The following is a 20,314-nucleotide window of genomic DNA, read 5'->3' as shown; positions in this document are numbered from 1 at the left end:
TTCAGCGCTTGCACACACCGTCTCCGTTAAAGCCTCTGAAGAGAAGCATAAGGAGCTTCGAAACGCGTCAGGCAATTCCACTACGGAGCGGCTTCTACAAGCAGATCCTCGTCCATGCATATCATAAACAAAGCTGCTGATCGAGTGCTGCTCACCTGGTGGACAACCTTTGGAGCAGAATGTAACACGCGGCCGTCCTGCCGCGGAGCTTGCACCACCCCGCAATGTTACGGGGGCCACCTGACATGGTAACCATCATGTCAGTAATGTGGGCCAGCAGCGGCAAACAGGATTGAGGACGAGTCCACTTGCAGGGTCCATACAGGACAAGATTTGTGTGCTATCCGGACCATATTTCCCACAATGCACAGTCTCATTCGAGCTTCCCATTGGTGGGAGTGCAATATGAAAATGGCGAAATAGGTTCAGCGCTTGCACACACCGCCTCCGTTAAAGCCTCTGAAGAGAAGCATATGGAGCTTCGAAACGCGTCAGGCAATTCCACTACGGAGCGGCTTCTACAAGCGGATCCTCGTCCATGCCTATCATAAACAAAGCTGCTGATTGAGTGCTGCTCACCTGGTGGACAACCTTTGGAGCAGAATATATATATATATATATATATATATGCAGCTATTCAGAATCCTCGAACCTCCGCAGCTATGCGCTCGCAGCAGCCGCAGCGAACAGAGGAAAACGGACCCCGATCAGTGGCAGGTAGATTTTATTCTGCTCCTTCGCTCAGTGACGCGTTTCAGGCACAGCCGTGCCCTTGTTCACACACCAGAAACAATCCGCCATTGCATTTTAAATATGCTCAGTGAGTAAGCTTGTTGTGTCACGTGACAATAGACACAGAAGACAAATTGCGTGAAGACACTTGCGCCACAGCCATGGATTTCAAAACATGGACTGTGATAAAATAATGTGCACAATATTGCTGTATAAATACATACAAAAAGCATCACATAAAAAAAATATATATATATATACACATTAGTCCACATTGTAAATAAACAGTGAACATGACCTGAAAGCAAATACATATAATTGTATTTACATCTCAACACTGGAATGGATTAAACAGCAACACATTGTTAAAAACTGTCAATAAATAGGATTTAAAATATCTCTAATAATACAGTATCAATATAGTGCCACAGAATCCAGACATGAGCCAGCGAGAGTCATATGTGTGTGCAATTGCATATCAGCCTGAATGCTGTAACAATGTGTTCTTCACGTCAAATTTCTTCATATAGGATAAGTGAAAAAGTGCCATTAAATATGTGCAAAATATTGCTAATAATATCCTTTCCTCAAATATCATCTTCATAAAAAAGGAAATTCTAGTATAAGTAAAACCCCTAACACACTATAAACAAACCCAAATGTGCAAAGTATCCAATAGCAGCTAAGATTTCTTAAAACGCAATGTATACAGACAAAAATAGTATCTACTCCTGACAACTAGTTGCCCAACAGGGAAGGAGTATATGAAAAATGAATAAACAAATAAATAAATAGGGAGATAACTGCAAAGATCAGTGCAAACAATGTAAAAGAAGAAATCTCGATGTCATAGTAATCAGCACCACATGTTCCTATAGGAAATTATGCATATCCTGCTTTGCTATCTAATTCTAGAATAATACGCGATTCTAGTTGTCTAAGCTTCTTTTCTTTATTACCACCCCTCCTTAGGGGTGGGATCGCATTAATTACAAAGTACGAGAGGCAGTTTAAATCGTTATCATGTTCTCGTTTAAAATGTCGGGCTACAGGGTATGATGAGTCATTGTTGACTATGGCCCCGATATGCTGCAATATTCTGACGTGCACCTGTAGCTTGGTACTTCCCACATAACGCAAACCACAGGTGCACGCCAGGACATACACAGCAAACTCCATGCAGCAGTTGTAATTCCCTCGAATGGCACATTGCTTATCCGGGAATGGAGTAGTGTTATGGGTGGTATTCACACCAAACTTGCACGCCCGGCACGAAGAGCATTTGAAAAAACCCCTTCTGGGTTTTAACCAAGTGCCAGTGATACCTGTCTCTGGACTACTTTTAACTTAAATATATATATGTTTACAAACAGGTTACCCCTACGATGGATGGCACACCCAGGATCACTCCACATGACAAGTAGGTATTCAAGATACAGCCTCCTTCCTTCAGCCCACGCGTTTCGGGCAGGTAACGCTCTTCATCGTGGGCCATATGTGAAAATTGCTGCAGAGACACTAAACAGTAAAATCCCTCTTTTATTTCCTCAATTAACATGTAGATAACACCCAATGCATTCTGGGACTGGTAGTGTCAATAGTTCAACCTGATAGGCGCCACCAAAGTCATTTCACAAAGCAATCACAAGGGGCTCTGGTAATCCTCTATAAATTACTGTGGGCATCTCCCGTTCTGCTCAGCTGTAGCAATCTCAACAGCGAGCTGACCCGCATAGCTCCGGTGGTGGGACTCCTTCGTAAACACAGCCACGTCGGAATCACCACTTCCGTGTGACTAATCCATCCAAAAGGCACACGTATCTGAGTGACCAACCCCGGTCACGGATGGCACCACTGCAGGAACTTTGCGGGTCCGCCCCTATCGAAATTGGATCAGCGAGGCGGAGCAGGAGATGCTGTGCTCACTGGACACTCTGTTTCCCAGGAAATTGAAATTGAATTTGATATATTTTGATAATGGACGTACCCCATTTGGGTTTGATTCTTTACGAGACTACCAGTCCCACAATTCATTGAATTTTTCTATTTCAGGAGCAATGGAAATAAAAGATGGGAAAACGCTGGTTCTCTGTACGCCATTGTCTAAATCACGAGCTGCCCATGAGGAAGGGCTATGGGCTTGAAACGCGTTGGCAGCGGATTTAATGGGATTGTGCCTGTTGAGCTGAGTGATCCTGAGTGTGCCTCCACCCAAGGGGTAACCTTTCTTTCATAAATAAATATATATATATATATTACCTACTGGCGGTCGCCAGTAGGTAGTTATAGTTAGGACCACGTTTCCATAGGAAATCCGCAACATTCTATTTTGAATAACTTTGGCGCCGGTCGACGAATCCTCGCGAATTTTTCAAAATTGGTGGGGCGCTACGCTCCGCTCCTACCCTGAAAGTCTCGGGGGGATTCGTCAAGCGGGGGCTGAGATAAAAGGGGGGTCCCAAAACGCGTTTTTCCCATGCATTTTTCCATAGGACCTTTAGACAGGGCTACAGCCCGAACGGCTGAACAGAATTTAATGAAATTTGGCAGAGAGGTAGTCCCCAGGTCAAGGAAGTGCCTTTTGTAGGTTTGGTGTAAATCTGTTCAGTAGATTCTGAGAAAATAGCCTTTAAATCAATATATATATCTGTGGCAGCTTACGGTGCGCTTACCGTGCGCTTACCGTAAGCTTACCGTACGCGTACGGTGGCGTGCGCGAGCGCGATTCTGATTGGCTCTTAGATCTTAGTAAACATTCGAGTCGGTCGAAACCAGGAAGCGGCGGCCGCCATTTTCTCTCTCGCTTCCTGAGTTGGGCAGCAAAAACGTACCCCAAATATATGTAAAGAGGCAGTTTCATGAGATCCTAACCACCCAGCATTGATACAGGGGTCCCCAAACCACCCCCAAGCCCAAAAAAAAAAAAATGTTTTTTTTCGGAAAATCGCCGATTACGCTTACCGTACGCGCACGGTAAAAAATTATAAAAAAAAAAAAAAACTATCCACATTCTCCCCACCCCGTGTGCAAATGGTGCCCGAAGAATACATTTCACAAAGATGCGCAAAATATGTCCCCCATGTGCGCACGGTGCGCGAAGCGCATCGTGCGTACATGGCCCATCCCGCTTAACGTGGGCACGCGGTGCGCACAGCGCACCGCGTGACCACTGTGCGTGCACGGCACTAACTGCGTAAAGTGGGCGCGCGGTGCGCGAAGCGCACCGCGCGCTCACTGTGCGCGCACGGTGCGCGAAGCGCACCGTGCGCGCACGGAACGAACTGCGTTAACTGGGCGCGCACGCCACGAATGGCGTAAAGTAACTTAGCATTTAAAAAACCTTGCAAATTCACTGAAAAAACCATAGGTTTCACACATGTTATAGTTAGCTGGACATTTTACTGATAAAAAACCAATAAAATTCCCCCGTTATAGTTACTGCAGGCAACTATAACTCACGCGACCGCAATCTTCTGCTGATGACATATGTGTCTTTATGAAAAAAAAATATTTGTAATATATGTAAAGCTAAAATTTAACGGAAGAAGACATGGGCAAATAAGTGTCTAAATACAGTATTAGCATCAGCAGAGGATTGCGGTCGCGTGAGTTATAGTTGCCTGCAGTAACTATAACGGGGGAATTTTATTGGTTTTTTATCAGTAAAATGTCCAGCTAACTATAACATGTGTGAAACCTATGGTTTTTTCAGTGAATATATATATATATATATATATATATATATATATTTATTTAGCTATAAAAATACATATATATAGTTTTATAGTAGCTCTATATATATATAGTTTATGTATAAATTCACTGAAAAAAACAAAGGTTACCTGAACATTATAGTTAGGTTCAGAATTCACCCATACAAAACCAGTGAAATTCAGCAGCTATAGTTACCTAAGCTAACTATAATTTACAACCATAGGTTTCATTGGAGTTATAGTTAGTTGGACATCTCAACAGAGAAATTCTGCCGTTATAGTTAGTTCAGCTAACTATAACTCGCGCCCCCGCAATGCACTGCTCGGACCACCTGTCTGCAATGCAGCCCTGTGGCGCTTACTGGAGGTACCTGGTAGGCTAGTTGGCCCCAAGGGACCCTCAAGATTGAAGACAAATTAATTCTCCAACTTAAAATGCACCACGGGGCACATTTGCAGAGCGTTGCTGGGAGGGGGTGGGGCCTCCGGCACGATGCCGGCTTTTTTATTTTTTTAGAGGGGGGCTGTGTGGCCCCCCTTTTCTTTTTTGGGGGGCCCTGGGGACCCCATCCCCCAGGGCCTGGTCTTTTTTATTTTGTTACATGGGAGGGGGGCCGCGTGGCCCCCCTCCCTGGCCTCTTCTGGCCCCTAGGTCCCCAACCCCTTGGGCCTGGCCTGTCCAACGGGGACCGTGGGGGGAGCCCCAATGCCCCCACGGTCCCACCGGCTTCCCGCCTCCTGCGGGAGCCGGCATTGCTTTTGGGCAAGGGGAGCTGCTACGATGCAGCTCCTCTTGCCCACAATCAATACTACTTTGCTTCATTGAAGCCAGAGCAGATTTTTCTGCTCTGGCTTCAATGAAGCAAAGCAGGGTTTGCTATGGTAGAGTGGGAGCTGTGCTCCCACCCTGCCATTGCAAACGGCAATGACCCAGAGGTGGGCACCCCGGGACGTTGCAGAAGCCAGCCATGGGGGGTGGCAGTCCCCAGGGCCATGAAGGGCTCCAAGAGTGGGGCGCATGGCCCCCTCCCTTCCAGTGTAAAGCCCCAGGGAGGTGGTGGTCCCCGGGGCTCGGGGGTCTGTAACGATCCCCACATTTGCATACGTAGTGCCCCGGGGAGGTGGTGGTCCCCAGGGCATGTGGGTGGCCTCGAGCCCCCGACACAGGTTCTTTATTAACAAAAATGAGAGCCCCGGGGAGGAGGCGGTCCCCGGGTTACGGGGGATGCGTGCCCCCCGTGTTTTTAGTAGCAAAGCCCCGGGGAGGTGGTGGTCTCCCGGGTGTGTGGGGTGCTGGAGCCCCCCACACATAAGTTTTTTTTTTAAACAGGAGAGCCCCGTGGATGTGGTGGTCCCCGGGGCTCAGGGGGGGGCTGTGTGCCCCCCACAAATAATGAAAAAAGCCCTATGGAGGAGGCGGAGGACTCCGCTATACATTTTGGCATTGCCCCCCGGACCTGGCCCACCCGGGGGCTTAAAAATAATGTAGAGGGGAGCCCGGCGCTTTGTTTTTTTACATTTTGGTTTCATCCGGCGCGAATTCTACCAATTTGAAAAAAAAAATCTTTCTTTGGCCCTGGGGGTCCCTGTGGGACCCCCTCAGCAGGCCTAGGGGGTCTGTACCCTTTCCCCTTTTCTTGTATGTCATCCTTATTTCTCTGTTTCCTTGTGACCCGGTTACCTAGTCACAAGATGGCTGCCAACACTTCCTGGTTTGGAGTGTTGACAGCCAATCACAGTGAAGCTCGTGCTCGGGAGGGTTCGCGAACCCACTGCTGCCCCAGATATCTAAACTTTTTCTTTTTCTGATTTCTCAGAAACTACTCAACGGATTTACACCATTTAACAAAAAGGACTCTTTCTGAACCAAGGGCTACCTTTTTGCCAAATTTGGTGTAATTCCGTTCAGCAGTTCGGGCTGTAGCTTTGTCTAAAGTTTCCTATGGAAAATAACATGGGGGAAATGCGTTTTGGGACCCTCCTTTTTTCTCGGCCCCCGCTTGGCGAATTACCCCGAAACTTTTAAGACAGGAGCTGACTCGAGTGTGCCACTAGTTTTGAAAATTTCGCGAAGATTCGTCAACCGGCGCAAAGGTTATTGGGAAAAGAAAAAATGCTTTTCCTATGGAAACTAGGTCCTAACGATAACTACCTACTGGCGACTGCCAGTAGTTAAAATATACATATATATATATATATATATATATATATATATATATATATATAGAGAGAGAGAGAGAGAGAGAGAGAGAGAGAGAGAGAGAGTATACAAGTTCAGAGGCACACAGGGTAACTCATTGATTGTTACGGCTATATATCAAGAATTTTGCTGTTACTGCCCAATCATAGTCATGCAACATTAGTTTCTTTTTGCATTCTATATAGCCTCGATGAATGAAACAGCTTTTTTGGAGAAATTCCCAACTGCACCTATTGTAGACCATTTTTGTATGTATGATGTGGCATTAAGATTTGAGATGTAGCATGTTTGCAGTTTCTGCAACATGGTATCCTGGGAATCCTGCCAATTCCAGACATTTTAATGGACAATCAAACTAAGACAAACTAAAGAGGTTGGACTTGCCTGAATTGCACAAGATTGCATTTGTGAAAGTTAAAAATGGAACCACACGTATGTGAATAAACTTCCTGCATGGAAGATTAGCGGGCCTGAAAATGTGGTATGTCAGCTGCTTTTGGAGGATCTTTTTTTTAGAGAAAAGGGGCTTGTGGGTGTAGCTTCCGTTGGTGCAGCAGGTGCAGGCCTGAGGACCCCACTGTACCCTGATTATTGCTGTGCTCTATAATTCAAACAGCAGCCTGGGGTCCCATTACTGTGCCTTGCACTAGCGCCCAGGACAAACTGGCTACTGAATGATTTTTTTCTGGCACACATGGAAATTTGCCAGCCAAACACAATATTTAAAATTAGAAACCAGAAAGAAACAAAGGAAATGTTCCTTACCTGGAAAGGACAAGCTTCTTTTACTTATTCAGCCCTACAAATGTCAAACTAGGGCAAAGAAACACTATTTTATGTTACCATGTGCTGTAAATTGCAAAAGTCCTACCATTTTGCATTTCACCAGTTCTGCTGATAAAGTCAGTGACCCAGATATATAGAATCCCGAGATAGTTGCTCGCCGATATAATCTTTGTATGAGAAGTGTTGTGATGCAAAAATAACTGCTTCAAATCAACTCAGAGAAACCAGAGGTAATTCTCTTTGGCAATGATACGTCCCTCTGGAGTACAACTTGGTGGCCCTCCAATTTGGGCTCTCTCCCAGTCCTGTTCAAAAAGTGAGGAATGTAGAGGTCATATTTGACACCAAGTTGGTGTTTTCTGAACATGTAAACCGGGTAGCTTCTGCCTGTGTTTTTTTACTTTAAAGGTGCTGAAAAAAATCCTTCATTTTCTTTCCATTGAGCTAAAGAAATCTGTACTTTTGACCTGGTAATCTCGAGAGTCAATCACTGTAATGCTCTGTATGTGGGATCTCAGCAGCGTATACTCAGTAAAGTAGCAAATGTTTCCAACACGTGTGAAAAAATGATGCAACTTTGGCTTGGCTGTCATTTGTGTAACAAAATCTATCAAGATATAAGATTGTGGGGGGCGTGGCCAAGATGGCGAGGTGAACGGACGTCTTCCTCGCGAGCTCCTAGGCCTCTCAGCCCCTAGACCGGTAATCAGCGCAGAATCTCCCCCTGATCTGCGGGGGAATAGGAGACCACGGCGGTAGTGTGCTGGCTGCAGCTGTGCGGACCCCGGGGGTCCCGAGGGGCACCGGTGTGACCCGGCGGCCAACGAGATTGAGGACGCGGCCGGAGGGAGAGCGGAGAGCCGGGCAGGGAGGCTGCGCGCCTGGGCTGAATCTTAGGCAAGTGCCCGGCGCTGAGGGAGCGGCCTGCCGCCCTGCAACAGAGCAGCAGGAGACGCCCGGCGGTGAGCGAGGACCGGACCGGACGGAGGAACGGCCTGTGGGAGGTGGCTGGGGGTGCTGACTGGCCCCGAGACGCGGGCTGTTCCGCAACGCACAACCGAGCCGGCACCGGAGACACGTGGTGCTCTGCCGGCGCGGGGTGCCCTGAGAGCGGCGGCGAGGAGCAACGAGACAGGAGGGCAGAACAGTGGCAGCGGTGGACGGCTAACGGAGGGAGCAGCGCAGACCAGCCTCATACACGGGCGAGGCGGCCCACACGGAAACCGGAGGGGGCGAACGGCTATTAAAGCGGCGGCCAGGAGTGCGCCTCGGTCCTTTGGCGCGGGACTGCTGGTGCTCAGAGACAGAATCAACAGCGGCGACGGACCTGGCACTGCGGAGCGGCGCCACGACAACGCCGGCAGCACGGAGGAGGTGAGGAGTGATCCCTCGAAGGGGGGGGCCGCGCGGTGGAACACCGGCGCCGGGGGCTCATCGATCGCAGCCTGCCCGGGAGCGGAGGAGGAACGAAGGGCTACCCCAAGGCGATTAACAGGGGTGTAGTGGGGACTACTTACCCTGGAGGGCTGGCAATGGTGGAGCTCGGCGCGGCTCGGCTCATAGCACCGGGGAGTGGCGAGGACTGCGGCCGCACACGAGGAGAGCGCTGAGCCCGTAAGCAAGCGGATAGCGCCGCGGGGGAGGTCCCACGAGGAGTTCAGCGCTGCCCGGGCAGGACAGGCACGGAGCACAGTACCCTGGACGCAGCGGTGACAGAGAGGATGGAGGGCCGGATCGCCGGCGCGCGGAGGGACTCGAGGGCCTAACGATCGCTGGCACTGGTGCAGGTAGAAGTCTCCGCAACGGGGTGAACAAGTGGACTTGGCCGGAGGCACCTGGAGGCAGCGCTGAGGGCCGGGGGCCCTCAAAGGTGGGGAGCGGAGCAGACCGGTCACGGAGCCTCACGTCCCACCAGACATGGCAGGCAACAGGGGCTGGAAGAAGGGGGAGCGCACACTCCCCGAGCTCCTTGGCAGAAACCAGCAGAGAACGGAGAGGGGGCACCCGTCGCCTGGCTCCTCTGGAGGCACTGGGGAGGTTGCTGGTGGCAAGCCTCCAATCACAAGGTCATTTATGGAATCCCTCTTTAGCTCCCTCAGGGACGACTTCCAAACCCTGAAAAACGAGGTGGCCGGCGAAGTACGGGAGATGCGCCGAGAGGTGGATGGCCTGGGGGAACGTGTGGCTACAGTAGAGGATGCGGGCCAGAGGCGAGACGAGGAGTTCGAACTACTGCAACAAGAGGTGTTGCGCCTCCGGGACCAGCAGATTGACCTCCAGGCACATGCCGAAGACCTCGAAAATAGATCTCGGCGGAACAATGTCAGAGTTCGGGGAGTTCCGTCAAAAGAAGAAGGGGCATACACTGCGGGATATCTACGGGAGCTGTTTCGGGAGGTTCTGGGAGAAGCGGAGGACTTCCCCATCAGAATCGATAGGGCGCATAGGGTGGGGCCGCCGCGGAGGGCATCGGCGCCGCCCCCGGACATCTTGGCCTTTCTCCCTGACTTCCCCTTAAAGAGCGCATCCTGGCAGAGGCGCGAAAGCAACAGTCCTTGACCTTCCGGGGCCACCCGGTGGCCCTCTACCAAGACTTATCCGCCATCACACTTCAAAAGAGAAAAACTTTCAAAATTGCTACGGATTTTCTAAGAGAGCATAACACACCTTACGCCTGGGGCCACCCTTTTCGACTGATATTCAGGTGGAATGGCACTATGCACCAACTCCGCTCTCTGCAGGAGACGTGTGGAGTTCTGGGCATTACTGCAGCGGAGGATGATACAACAGCGCAACGACGGGGGCGCTCAGGGGGGGATGGATGGCAGCGGGTATCCATGCGGCGACCCCACGAGCGCTCCGGGAGACCGGACTCGCCCACCATCAGGGCCAGCATGGAAAGCGCAGTGATGGAGGTGGCCGAGAACACCGGCGCCAACGCGGTGGCACTGACTGCATAAAATCACTCCGGGGGAGATCACTTTCGCCATCTTCCACTTGCAGGTTTGGGGGCTGGGGGAGGGGGGGGCGAGCGGGGAGGGACCGGTGGCTGGACTTCCACTTGAGTATCCTACCAAAGACTGGTTCCTGGTGGGACTTGACTTGGACTATGATGACCAGGGGTTGGGGAGGGGGAGGGGGAGACCAGGGGGGAGTTGCCCAGAGTTATTGGCCCGTTGCCAGGGGAGGGGGTGGGGGGTGGTTGGAGGGGTAGTTGGGGGGGGAGGAGAGGGGTGGGGAAGGACAGGAGGAAGGGGGTCCGACGGGAAAGAAGGTGGGAGATAGAGGCGAGAGGGGGGGTCATCCAGTGCGCGAACAGGGTCCTTACCGCAGCTGCAGCGCTTGGAGCGCGAGTCGGGGGTCAGTTGGAATGCTACGCGAATACATCTGTCTCCTCCCGCGATGGCCACAACTCTTAACATTGTGACGCTTAACGTCAGGGGCCTCAATAACCCAGTTAAACGGCGGGCTGTCCTAGCTCTTTTAGAGAACACTCGGGCGGATATCTGTCTTCTTCAGGAGACGCACCTTTTGCCCCGAGACTGCCCTCGGTTACGCTCATGCTCATTCCCAACACAGTTCTTCTCGTCCTGCAACACGAAAACGGCGGGGGTAGCGATTCTAGTAGCCCGACACTTTCGAGGAGAAATCCTCAACAAACAAGCGGAACAGAAGGGAAGGCTCTTAGCTTACATGTTCAGAGTGGCGGGTCTCTCCTTCACAATCGGGTCTCTCTAAAGCCCAAACGATAGGCAGGAATCCTTCCTTAGCTCAGCAGTGGGGGAGGTCGTGGCTGCGCCAGATATGCATATCATTGTCGGCGGCGATTACAACATGGTCTTTGACTCGGCGCTTGACAGGTCCGCGCAATGCTCCCCGCAGGTTGGAGAATTCTCGGCCGGGTGCAAAACCCAGCTGGCGGAGATGGATCTACATGACCTCTGGCGCTGCATGCACCCTACTGCCAGAGACTACTCCTATTACTCACACACACACAAACCTTACGCGCGGCTGGACCACTTTCTGGTTACGGGGCCAGTGCACTCTTTAGCCGCGGAGGTGGGGGTGATATCCATGTCGGACCACGCTCCCGTCATGGCTACGTTTTGCTTGCCGCCGGCTTCCCGCTGCCCCCGGGTCTGGCGTCTCCGGGACTCCTTGCTCTATAGGAAGGAGGTGGTCACGCAGGTCACGGCGGCGATCCGGGAATATCTTTCCCACAATGACAGTTCCGACACCTCCAGAGCGACCCAATGGGCTACACTGAAAGTGGTTCTGCGAGGGGAATTTATCGCTATCTCCTCCGCGGATAATGCGGCCCGGCGACAGAAGCGGGAGGAACTCACTCAGAGGGTCCGTGAACTGGAGCAAATGCATTGTAGGACTGGGGCCCCCCGGGTTTGGCGGCGGCTCAAGGAGGTGAGAAACCTCTTGACGGCGTTAGATATGGACCGAGCGGAATATGCGGCGTTGCGCTTAAAGCACGCCTATTACACGGGGGGACAAGTGCGGTAGGCTACTGGCAAGTAAACTCCGGGTGGTACGACAGAAGCAGATGGTGAAAGAGATTTACAGCCCAACGGGCTCGAGAGTCTCGGAGGAAGCTGATATTGCAGAGCTCTTCCGCAGGTACTACGCCGGCCTTTACGCCGGGGAACCCCCGGACGCACTCGCGACAAGGGGGTATCTGGATTCGGTCTCCCTGCCATCCCTGACGCTCTCACAGGCGGAGACCTTAGACAAGGAGATACGGGTCGACGAAGTTGTATCAGCCATTGCTCGTCTTAAGCATGGTAAATCCCCGGGCCCAGATGGCTATACGTCCCTGTTTTACAAAACGTTCTGCACGACATTAGCGCCGGTTCTCAAGCGCCTTTTCAACACCTTCGCTGAGCCAGGGGCCATTCCGCCAGACTTGTTACAGGCGTCCCTCGTGGTTCTCCCCAAGCCGGGGAAAGATAGATCGCAGTGCGGCTCTTACAGGCCGATATCTCTTTTAAATATAGATCTCAAATTATACACTGGGATCCTGGCAGCGCGCTTGGCTCCACATCTACCGGGACTTCTTGACCCGGATCAGGCGGGGTTTGTCCCAGGAAGGCAGACGGTAGACAACACTAAACGAATTACTCATCTCATAGAAAAGGCGTCACGGATCCCAGGGGAGAGAATGTTGCTAGCGGTGGACGCGGAGAAGGCGTTTGACCGCGTCCACTGGCCTTATCTAGAACAGGTAGTAGTGAAATGTGGGTTGGGGGACAAATTCCGCTGCATGATATTCAACTGCTACCGGTCCCCAACTGCTGTGGTACGAGTGAACGGGTACAGCTCTAAAAGTTTTAACATTGAAAGGGGCACGAGGCAAGGATGCCCGCTGTCGCCTTTACTTTTCGCTCTTTACATGGAGCCCTTCGCGCACAGGATCCGTAGCAACTTGGCAGTGAGAGGGGTGAAATTTGGCGGGTTTTACCACGCTGTCAGCTTATACGCTGATGACGTCATACTCTCACTGGAAGACCCGTTGCGGGCCCTGCCGGCATGCATTGCGGAGCTAACATCCGTCGCAGAGGTCGCGGGATTCAAGATGAGCGTGAGCAAATTGGTAGCCATGGACCTCTCTCTCTCACCGACGACCAGAACCCTTCTACAACAACGAGTACCGATAGTCTGGTCGTCAGATCCCGTGCCCTATTTGGGAATCATGCTGGCCCCCACATTGCCCGCTATGGTCGCGGCGAACTATACCGCCTTGGGCAAGAAGATAAAGAGGGAATTGACTTGGTGGGATCGCAACACCCTCTCGCTGCTGGGTAGAGTGGCGGCAGTCAAGATGATGATTCTCCCTCAGATCTTGTATCTGTTTCGAGCGCTGCCGCTACAGCCGCCGGTCGGTTGGATCCAGAAAATACAGTCTGACCTAGCACGCTTTATATGGCAGGGCAAGAAGCCCCGGATGCGGAGAGCGCTCGCGATGCTGGCACCAGAGGCGGGGGGACTGGGCATACCGGATCTCCGTAAATACTTTCAGGCGACGCAGTTGCGTTATCTAGTGGAATGGAGCCGGTGGGAGTCCGACAAACACTGGCTCTTCCAGGATCAAGCGGTTGCGGGCAGGCCCCTGCAGAAGGTGCCGTTTCTACGTAGGGCTCATCGTCCCGCGAATCTATATGCCTCCTACATCACCAGAGTCCCTCTAAGGGTATGGGACGCCACCAACATAGCGTTCAGCCTGACGACCTTTCCTTCGCCACTGACACCCTTAGTGGATAACCCTGATTTCACCCCGGGGATGGAGCGGGGGGCGTTCACACACTGGCATACGGCAGGATGCCGGGCGCTGTGTCACCTGTACGACTCGGAAGGGGTCATTCCCTTTCAGCGCTTTTGGCAAGAATACTCATTCCAAGAAACTGAAAGGATGCGTTACACGCAGGTGCGCCATTGGGCTCTGCATCCTCAGGTGCGAGAGACTGCAGACAGACGGCTCCTCCCTTACGAACGCTGGCTTCTGACGAGGACGTCGGACGCTAAGCTCATAAGCGACCTCTATCGGTTTCTCCAACTACATTCGACACACTTTTATAACCCGGGGAGGGAGCGCTGGGAGAAGGAACTGGGCAGAGCCTTAAGCCAGGAAAAATGGGAACAGATAGCTTTTAGGGCCAGGCACTCAGCATACCACACGGGCCTCACTGAGACCCTCACTAAAATCTCGACCTACTGGTACTATACCCCAGAACGCATACACGCCATGGACCATAGCAGGGAGGACACTTGCTGGAGGGGCTGTGGGAAGGTGGGTACGCTTTCACGTCTCCTGTGGGACTGCCCGCTCTTGGATGCCTATTGGAAGGAGGTGTTAGACAACGTAGATTCCCACTTTGACACCGAGCTGCCGCGTTTACCGGTCTATATCTTGCTAGGCCTCCCTAATCAGTTGATGTACCGCTTAAAATCTCACAGAGGGAGACAGATAGCCATTGCCTTAGGGTCAGCCGCCCAGAACATCCTAATACATTGGTGCACCGCTACACTTCCCACAGTTACGGGCTGGCTCCATAGATTGTGGCATGTACTGGGAATGGAGAAGATGTCGTTGGCAGTGGCGGGTGAGGCGGAACGGTTTGCGGACGTATGGCAGCCGTTCCAGTCTTTACTGGTCACGGAATTCAGAGAACTGACCTGCCCACGGTATCTTCGACTTCTGCGGCTTACCATGCAGGGGGAGGGCGCCTCTTGATTGTGTTTGTCACGCAACTCCTGAGAACGACTGTTCGGAATCTACTGGAATATCCGATGACGCGCACTGGACGACCAGGGGACTCTGGGGGTTGGGGTACTTGGGCAGGGGAAGGGGAGAGTGTAGGGGGGCGGGGTGAGTTTAGTTTTCTCTTTGTTTTCTTGAAGTATCGAGGTGGATAACGCCCTAACGGGTAGGTCATGGCCGCAGAGCCTTACGCCTAGAGCGGAGTCTTAGCCTCATTGGGGGAGTCCCCTATCTGACACGCGCCAGGCGGAGTAGTTCCTCAATGGCCGGCCCGGCTGGGCAGCATATGGTGGAGAATGGTCAACACTGCCCCTCAGAAGAACCCGGGGGTCCTTTTGTCCCCTTCAGTTTAAAACGCGGCCGGCCCCACGGGGTTGTAGGCGACATGCTGTGTGTAACGGGGGGCCGAACACGGGGAGCTAGTTGAGGCCTTGATGGGCTGACCTACAAGCGCAGTGATCCGCCGGCCCGCAGGGTTGTATGCGATAGCTGCTGATGCCGCTCCGATACTTTGTTTTCTCTAATAAAAACAGATTTAAACCTAAGATATAAGATTGTAAGACTGAAGTTTCCCAAATGTGAAAAAGATCTTTGAACAAGGATAGATGGTAAGGGAATGCATATCACTTAAATTATTCATTGCATTATACTATGTCTGGCTTAACATTCACAACACCTCCCATCAGTGGCTTTGAGCACCAAGGTAACCAGGAAGTTTAAGGAGGCTTTGGAATTTAAATCACAGATAAAGAATTTAGTATTCTCATGAGAATGGAGCACACGAAGCCTCATCTTTGTGCTGCTAGGGTGATACTTACAACTTTAGAATCTGGGAGAAAGCCTGACAGAGCATATACTGGAAGACACTTCTCACCGGCTTGACTTCCCTGAACAGACACTTAAATGTAGTGGATCCGTGAAAGTCTCTCATACCCTCTAATTCAACAACTAAATCACATGGGATTCCTTTACATTTCTGAGGTAAGCACTAGGCACTTTCCAAGGGGCTATTTCATCCCACAAGCTCTTGAGCAGCTTTTACTAGCACCCAGATGACAAGTAAATTGATCCCCAGACAATCAGCAGGGCGCAAACCTTGATAAATAAGTTCTCACCGTTAATGTCAGGACAGTCTCCCTGTCATATTCTAGTTAAAGGCAAGGTACTGTCCTTTCCTCACTGTAGGTGTCAGGGCACTCCTCTAAACCCAATTTCCAATAGTTGAAGCCAAGTCTATTTATGCTCATTTCTCCACTTACTACTGGGTCTGATCTTTGAATACAGTGGATAGCCAGAATATTAAGACGAAATCACCTTTCAGAGTCCCTGTGCTTAAGCAAGGAAACTTTAATCAAGTTCAGAGGCCTACGGTAAAAAGAGGAACCGCAGCACCCGAAAGAACAAATCATGGGGCATAGTTACAAGAAAATGTAGGAGCAAAGAGCTGCGCCAAATTTGGCAGCGCCGTGCTCTGACATTTCCAAAACGCAGGGATGTGCCGTATTTACGGCAACCCTGTTTTTTCCCTAGCGCTGGCAATAAAATGAGTTGCCTAGCGCCAATGCAGGCACCCTTGCACCATAGTGCAAGGGTGCTTGTGTTGCAGGGAATAATTGTTGATGTGCAGGAAGATGCAGATGCAACACACAGAGGCAGCAAATCGTCATTATTGAATGATTGTTTATCTGCAGGAAGGGACATCTTCCTGCACATAAACATTCATTAATGGTGTTTGGCTCATTCTATGTGTGCTGAAGAAAGCAGCACACATAAAAAAAGGCCAAAACAAGAAGAAATAAAAGCATTTCTCCTTTTTTCGCTATTCTAATGTCTGTTCTTGCATGGCGTTAGTTTTTGGCGCTGCCTCAGATTTACAGATCCTTGTGAATCTGGGGCAGTGTCAAAAAGCAATGGGTGTTGTGGTGGAACGCCCACAGCAACACCCATTGCATGCCCCTTTCACTCAGATACCAGCATGAAAGGGTACCAGATTTACAAAGCTGGAGCATGGCATTGCCCCACAGGAACATCATTAAAAGGGAGTGTCCTGTGGTGCAATGCCCTTGTAAATATGCCCCGATATGTTAAGAGAAAGCGATGCTTCTAAAAGAAGATTCTTTGCTATTCGTCTGAAAGGATGAAAAGAGATACCATGAATAAATTAGAAGAGGTTAGAAGACATTGCCCTTTGGGAACTGCCAAATTTCCTGGCCTGCCAGTTCCAGCCTATTCTGATGCACGGTAATACTCAAACTGGGATATTGGTTAGAGTATATGAGTGGTCAGTGGCTTTCAGAGGGGTATCTCTCATGAGTGCAGCAGGTGTAATGGACTATGGGTTTTATAGACCACAGAAGCTTAACTATTGATGACTTTTAATACTCAACAAGAGGAACAGGACCAATTTCTTTGATCACTTTATGGACTACGGCAACCACCTTAAATGTCAGGTGCAATTTGTTTCGGGGAGGAGGGGGGACTAGTCTTCACAATGGCACCAGACTTTTAAATGCGGCGAAGGAAATACTTCCTTTTCTTTAAATAACCCTCACACAATCTAGAAGTGTCATGTTTCATCATCTGGTTCACCCTGACTCCTAAAGGTGAGGGTGGGCTCAACCATCTTTCTGGGAGCTATTATAAGAACAAAAGACCTGGGGGCTTAGATAGATATTAAAATTCACTCGACTGCTCCAAGGTATCCCTTTATTGGTGGGATAGTCGGGGATGTTAAAATTACAATGTACGTGGGTTTTTAGGATTTAATGGTCCTATGACCCTATGTCATGCCAACAAGTTTCAGCCCAACTCTAAGACTTAAATAGGTCCGGGCTTTCGTCAGGGTGATACGGTTTGCCTCCCCACTATTGTTTTCTATGTATATGTCATGCATGCAAACCTTGTGTATGCGAGGGCAGTGAGTATACTTGCCCTTTTATTCTGTTGGGGTCCAACCTGCAATAGAAATGTATTGTGCAGTTGTCATACTGGTTCCTTTATGACATCTAGTCAGGTATTATAATCATATCATGAAGGTTCTCACCCATTGCATGCATCACCCAGTGCTTGCCATTTTGGTTGTGATCGTGAAACTCTCATGTTCACCACCAATCCAGTAACTGAGGAGTATTAATGTGCCATGCAATCTTTTCAAGTCTCATTCTGTATGAAAGACTAGACTATGCAAACAGAATTAATTCTTGCAAATTACCTGGTAAACCCCGACAAGAAAAGTCAAGGATGTGGCAACCTTGATGGCAAAACAGCTTTTGTCACAAAAATCTGTGGCATTGATTGGTAAGGATGCGTTTATAAATGCCCCAGCAATAGTTCCTCCATCTGTCGCATATCCAGCAGCTTTCCACTGCTTGCTAACTGACTGGCCAATCATCAGGCACAGCACTCCATAGGTCCCAACGCAGTTATGGCGTGATGTGCCAAAGGCAATGTAAACAAGGCAGCAAAAGAAACTTGTGTATAGTCCATAAATAGGATCCACATTGGCTAAGAGGGAATACGCAATAGACTGCGGAATGGTAACAATTCCAACAATGAGCCCTGACACAATGTCATTCAGGAGCTGCTGTTTGATCTTATAACGAGGGACCCACTCCAGCATAGGAAGGAGCTGAATGAGAGACTTTGTGATCATTTTTGGGGTGCACGTGCAGATCTCCTTGGCCTTCTTGAGGATCAACTCCTTGGTGCTGGGCTTGCATTGCTCATGCTCCTCCAGATGGACTTGCATGTAAGCTACGGACGTGTGATGAAAAGACGGCAAATCTGCGTCCTGCTCAGATAACTCATTTTCCTGGGATATCATCTTGTCACGCCAACTAAATAAAGGAAGGAAAGGAGAGCATCATGAGGAATAAAGTCAGTTCTACCATAATATTTCAAGCATCAAGACCTTCTAATGCAGTGTTAATGTATTGCTTCCTCAAGCAGATATTTGCTGTTGGCCCCTCTTCACTAGTGACAATCCAACAGTGTGAAGCTATGTTTATTATTGTGAAAAGCACAGATTTCTTAAGTCCTAGTCTATTTTGAACATTTCCCATTGATTTTTCAAATTACCCATTGATGATACAGGTCTGTCTGAAATTTCAGGTAGAGGGTAAACATGCAGTACCGTCACAATGCAAGGTGCTAAGGATGCGGCCAGAGATAGAGCCACAGTGACAGCTATAGTCATAGACCAGGATTGGTAATGGCGCTGGGGTACAATTGTATTGCAACCTCATCCTTCTGGACCTCTCGGCAGCCTTCGACATGGTATCACACCCCACCATCATCAGATGCCTACAAGAGATTGCCATTCAAGGATCCGCTCTCCGATCGATCTGCTCCTTTCTAATGGAAAGAACTGAAATGGTCAGCCTAACAGAGTACTCCTCAGAAGCCTGTAATTTCATCTGCGGAGTGCCTCAAGGTTCAGCCTCAGCCCTACCCTCTTTAACACATATAAGACTCCACTAGCTATTGTCATCCACGCCCACAGCAACATCCTCTCATATGCCAATGACACATCTTATACTGTCCCTCTCGACAAAACCCCCAACAAGTTCAGCACCTGCGTGACCGAGGTCACCACCTGGATGAAGTCTAACTGTCTGAAGCGCAACACCAACAAGATAGACGTAGTAATCTTCGGAAGAAAACACCTCACCCTGGGTCTCCACCTGGTTGCCAGCCGACCTCAGAAACTACTTCACCTACCACCCAGGAACCTCAGCATCATTATTGTCAACAAACCAGACTAGTTTGCATAAGTCAATGTCCTCACAGATTCCTGCTTTCACACCCTGAGGATACTGAGGAAGATCTTCAAATGGCTCCCATGCAACAGCATAAAAACCATCATGGCACCATTGTCTCCAGTAGGCTGGACTACGGGAACGCCATCGGTACTGGAATCACAAAGCAACTCACCAGAAGACTAAACTATCCAGAATGTGGCAGCCAGACTCATCCTCAACTTTTCACCCGGAACTCACATCCCACCACACCTCAGGGAGCTCCACTGCTCCTAATTCACAATTATGCTCAGTTCAGACTCCTCACCCTCACATTCAAATCACTACACAAGACAAGCCTGGATAACCTGAACAGTTGCATCTCCTTCCATCAATCAGCTAGACACCTCCACTCATTCAGACTCTTAATGGCGCACATCTCACCCACACACAGAAAAGATCTGGAGGTCAAGCTTTCTCATATATCCCTCCTATAGCGTGGAACGACCTCCCACTACACATTAGAGCATCCTTTTCTTTACTTCAGTTTCACAAAAAGCTGAAGACTTGACTCTTCAAGTAACCCCTACCTCTAGACAAGGACTGTATGCCTGCTCAGCACCAGGATACCCTAGTGGATGATTGCACACTCTACAAATACATATAACATCCAGATGCAGCTGGGCGCTGTCTGGCACAGAGACTTAGAGTTAAAGAAGCAGCCCAGAGGATTTGCTCCATGAGGGATCTAAAGGGGCACATAGTAGAAACTGATACAGGGATCCTAAAGGTGTTTCAGGACTTCTACGAGGCACTATATACTAGTGAGGGCTATGATTCCCGCATAGGGGAATCCCTGTTACAGTATTGTCGTGGCCAA

General features: G+C 50.0%; 1 protein-coding gene across 1 annotated transcript in view; it reads right to left on the bottom strand.

Moving 5' to 3' along the window:
* LOC146811124 (sulfate transporter-like) overlaps positions 1 to 18,526 on the bottom strand; it is a 76,408-nt gene extending 57,882 nt beyond the window's left edge. Inside the window, exon 1 of the mRNA XM_085614491.1 lies at positions 17,910 to 18,526. Within this exon, the coding sequence (XP_085470617.1) occupies positions 17,910 to 18,521 (612 nt within the window). The 5' untranslated portion in view covers positions 18,522 to 18,526. The remainder of the gene's footprint in view (positions 1 to 17,909) is intronic.
* Positions 18,527 to 20,314: the final 1,788 nt, after the last annotated feature.

The sequence above is a fragment of the Triturus cristatus genome, chromosome 7 (assembly GCF_964204655.1).
Source record: "Triturus cristatus chromosome 7, aTriCri1.1, whole genome shotgun sequence".
Lineage (NCBI taxonomy): Eukaryota > Metazoa > Chordata > Amphibia > Caudata > Salamandridae > Triturus > Triturus cristatus.
The sequence above is the reverse complement of the archived record's forward strand: the minus strand, read 5'-3'. Positions and strand labels throughout refer to the sequence as shown.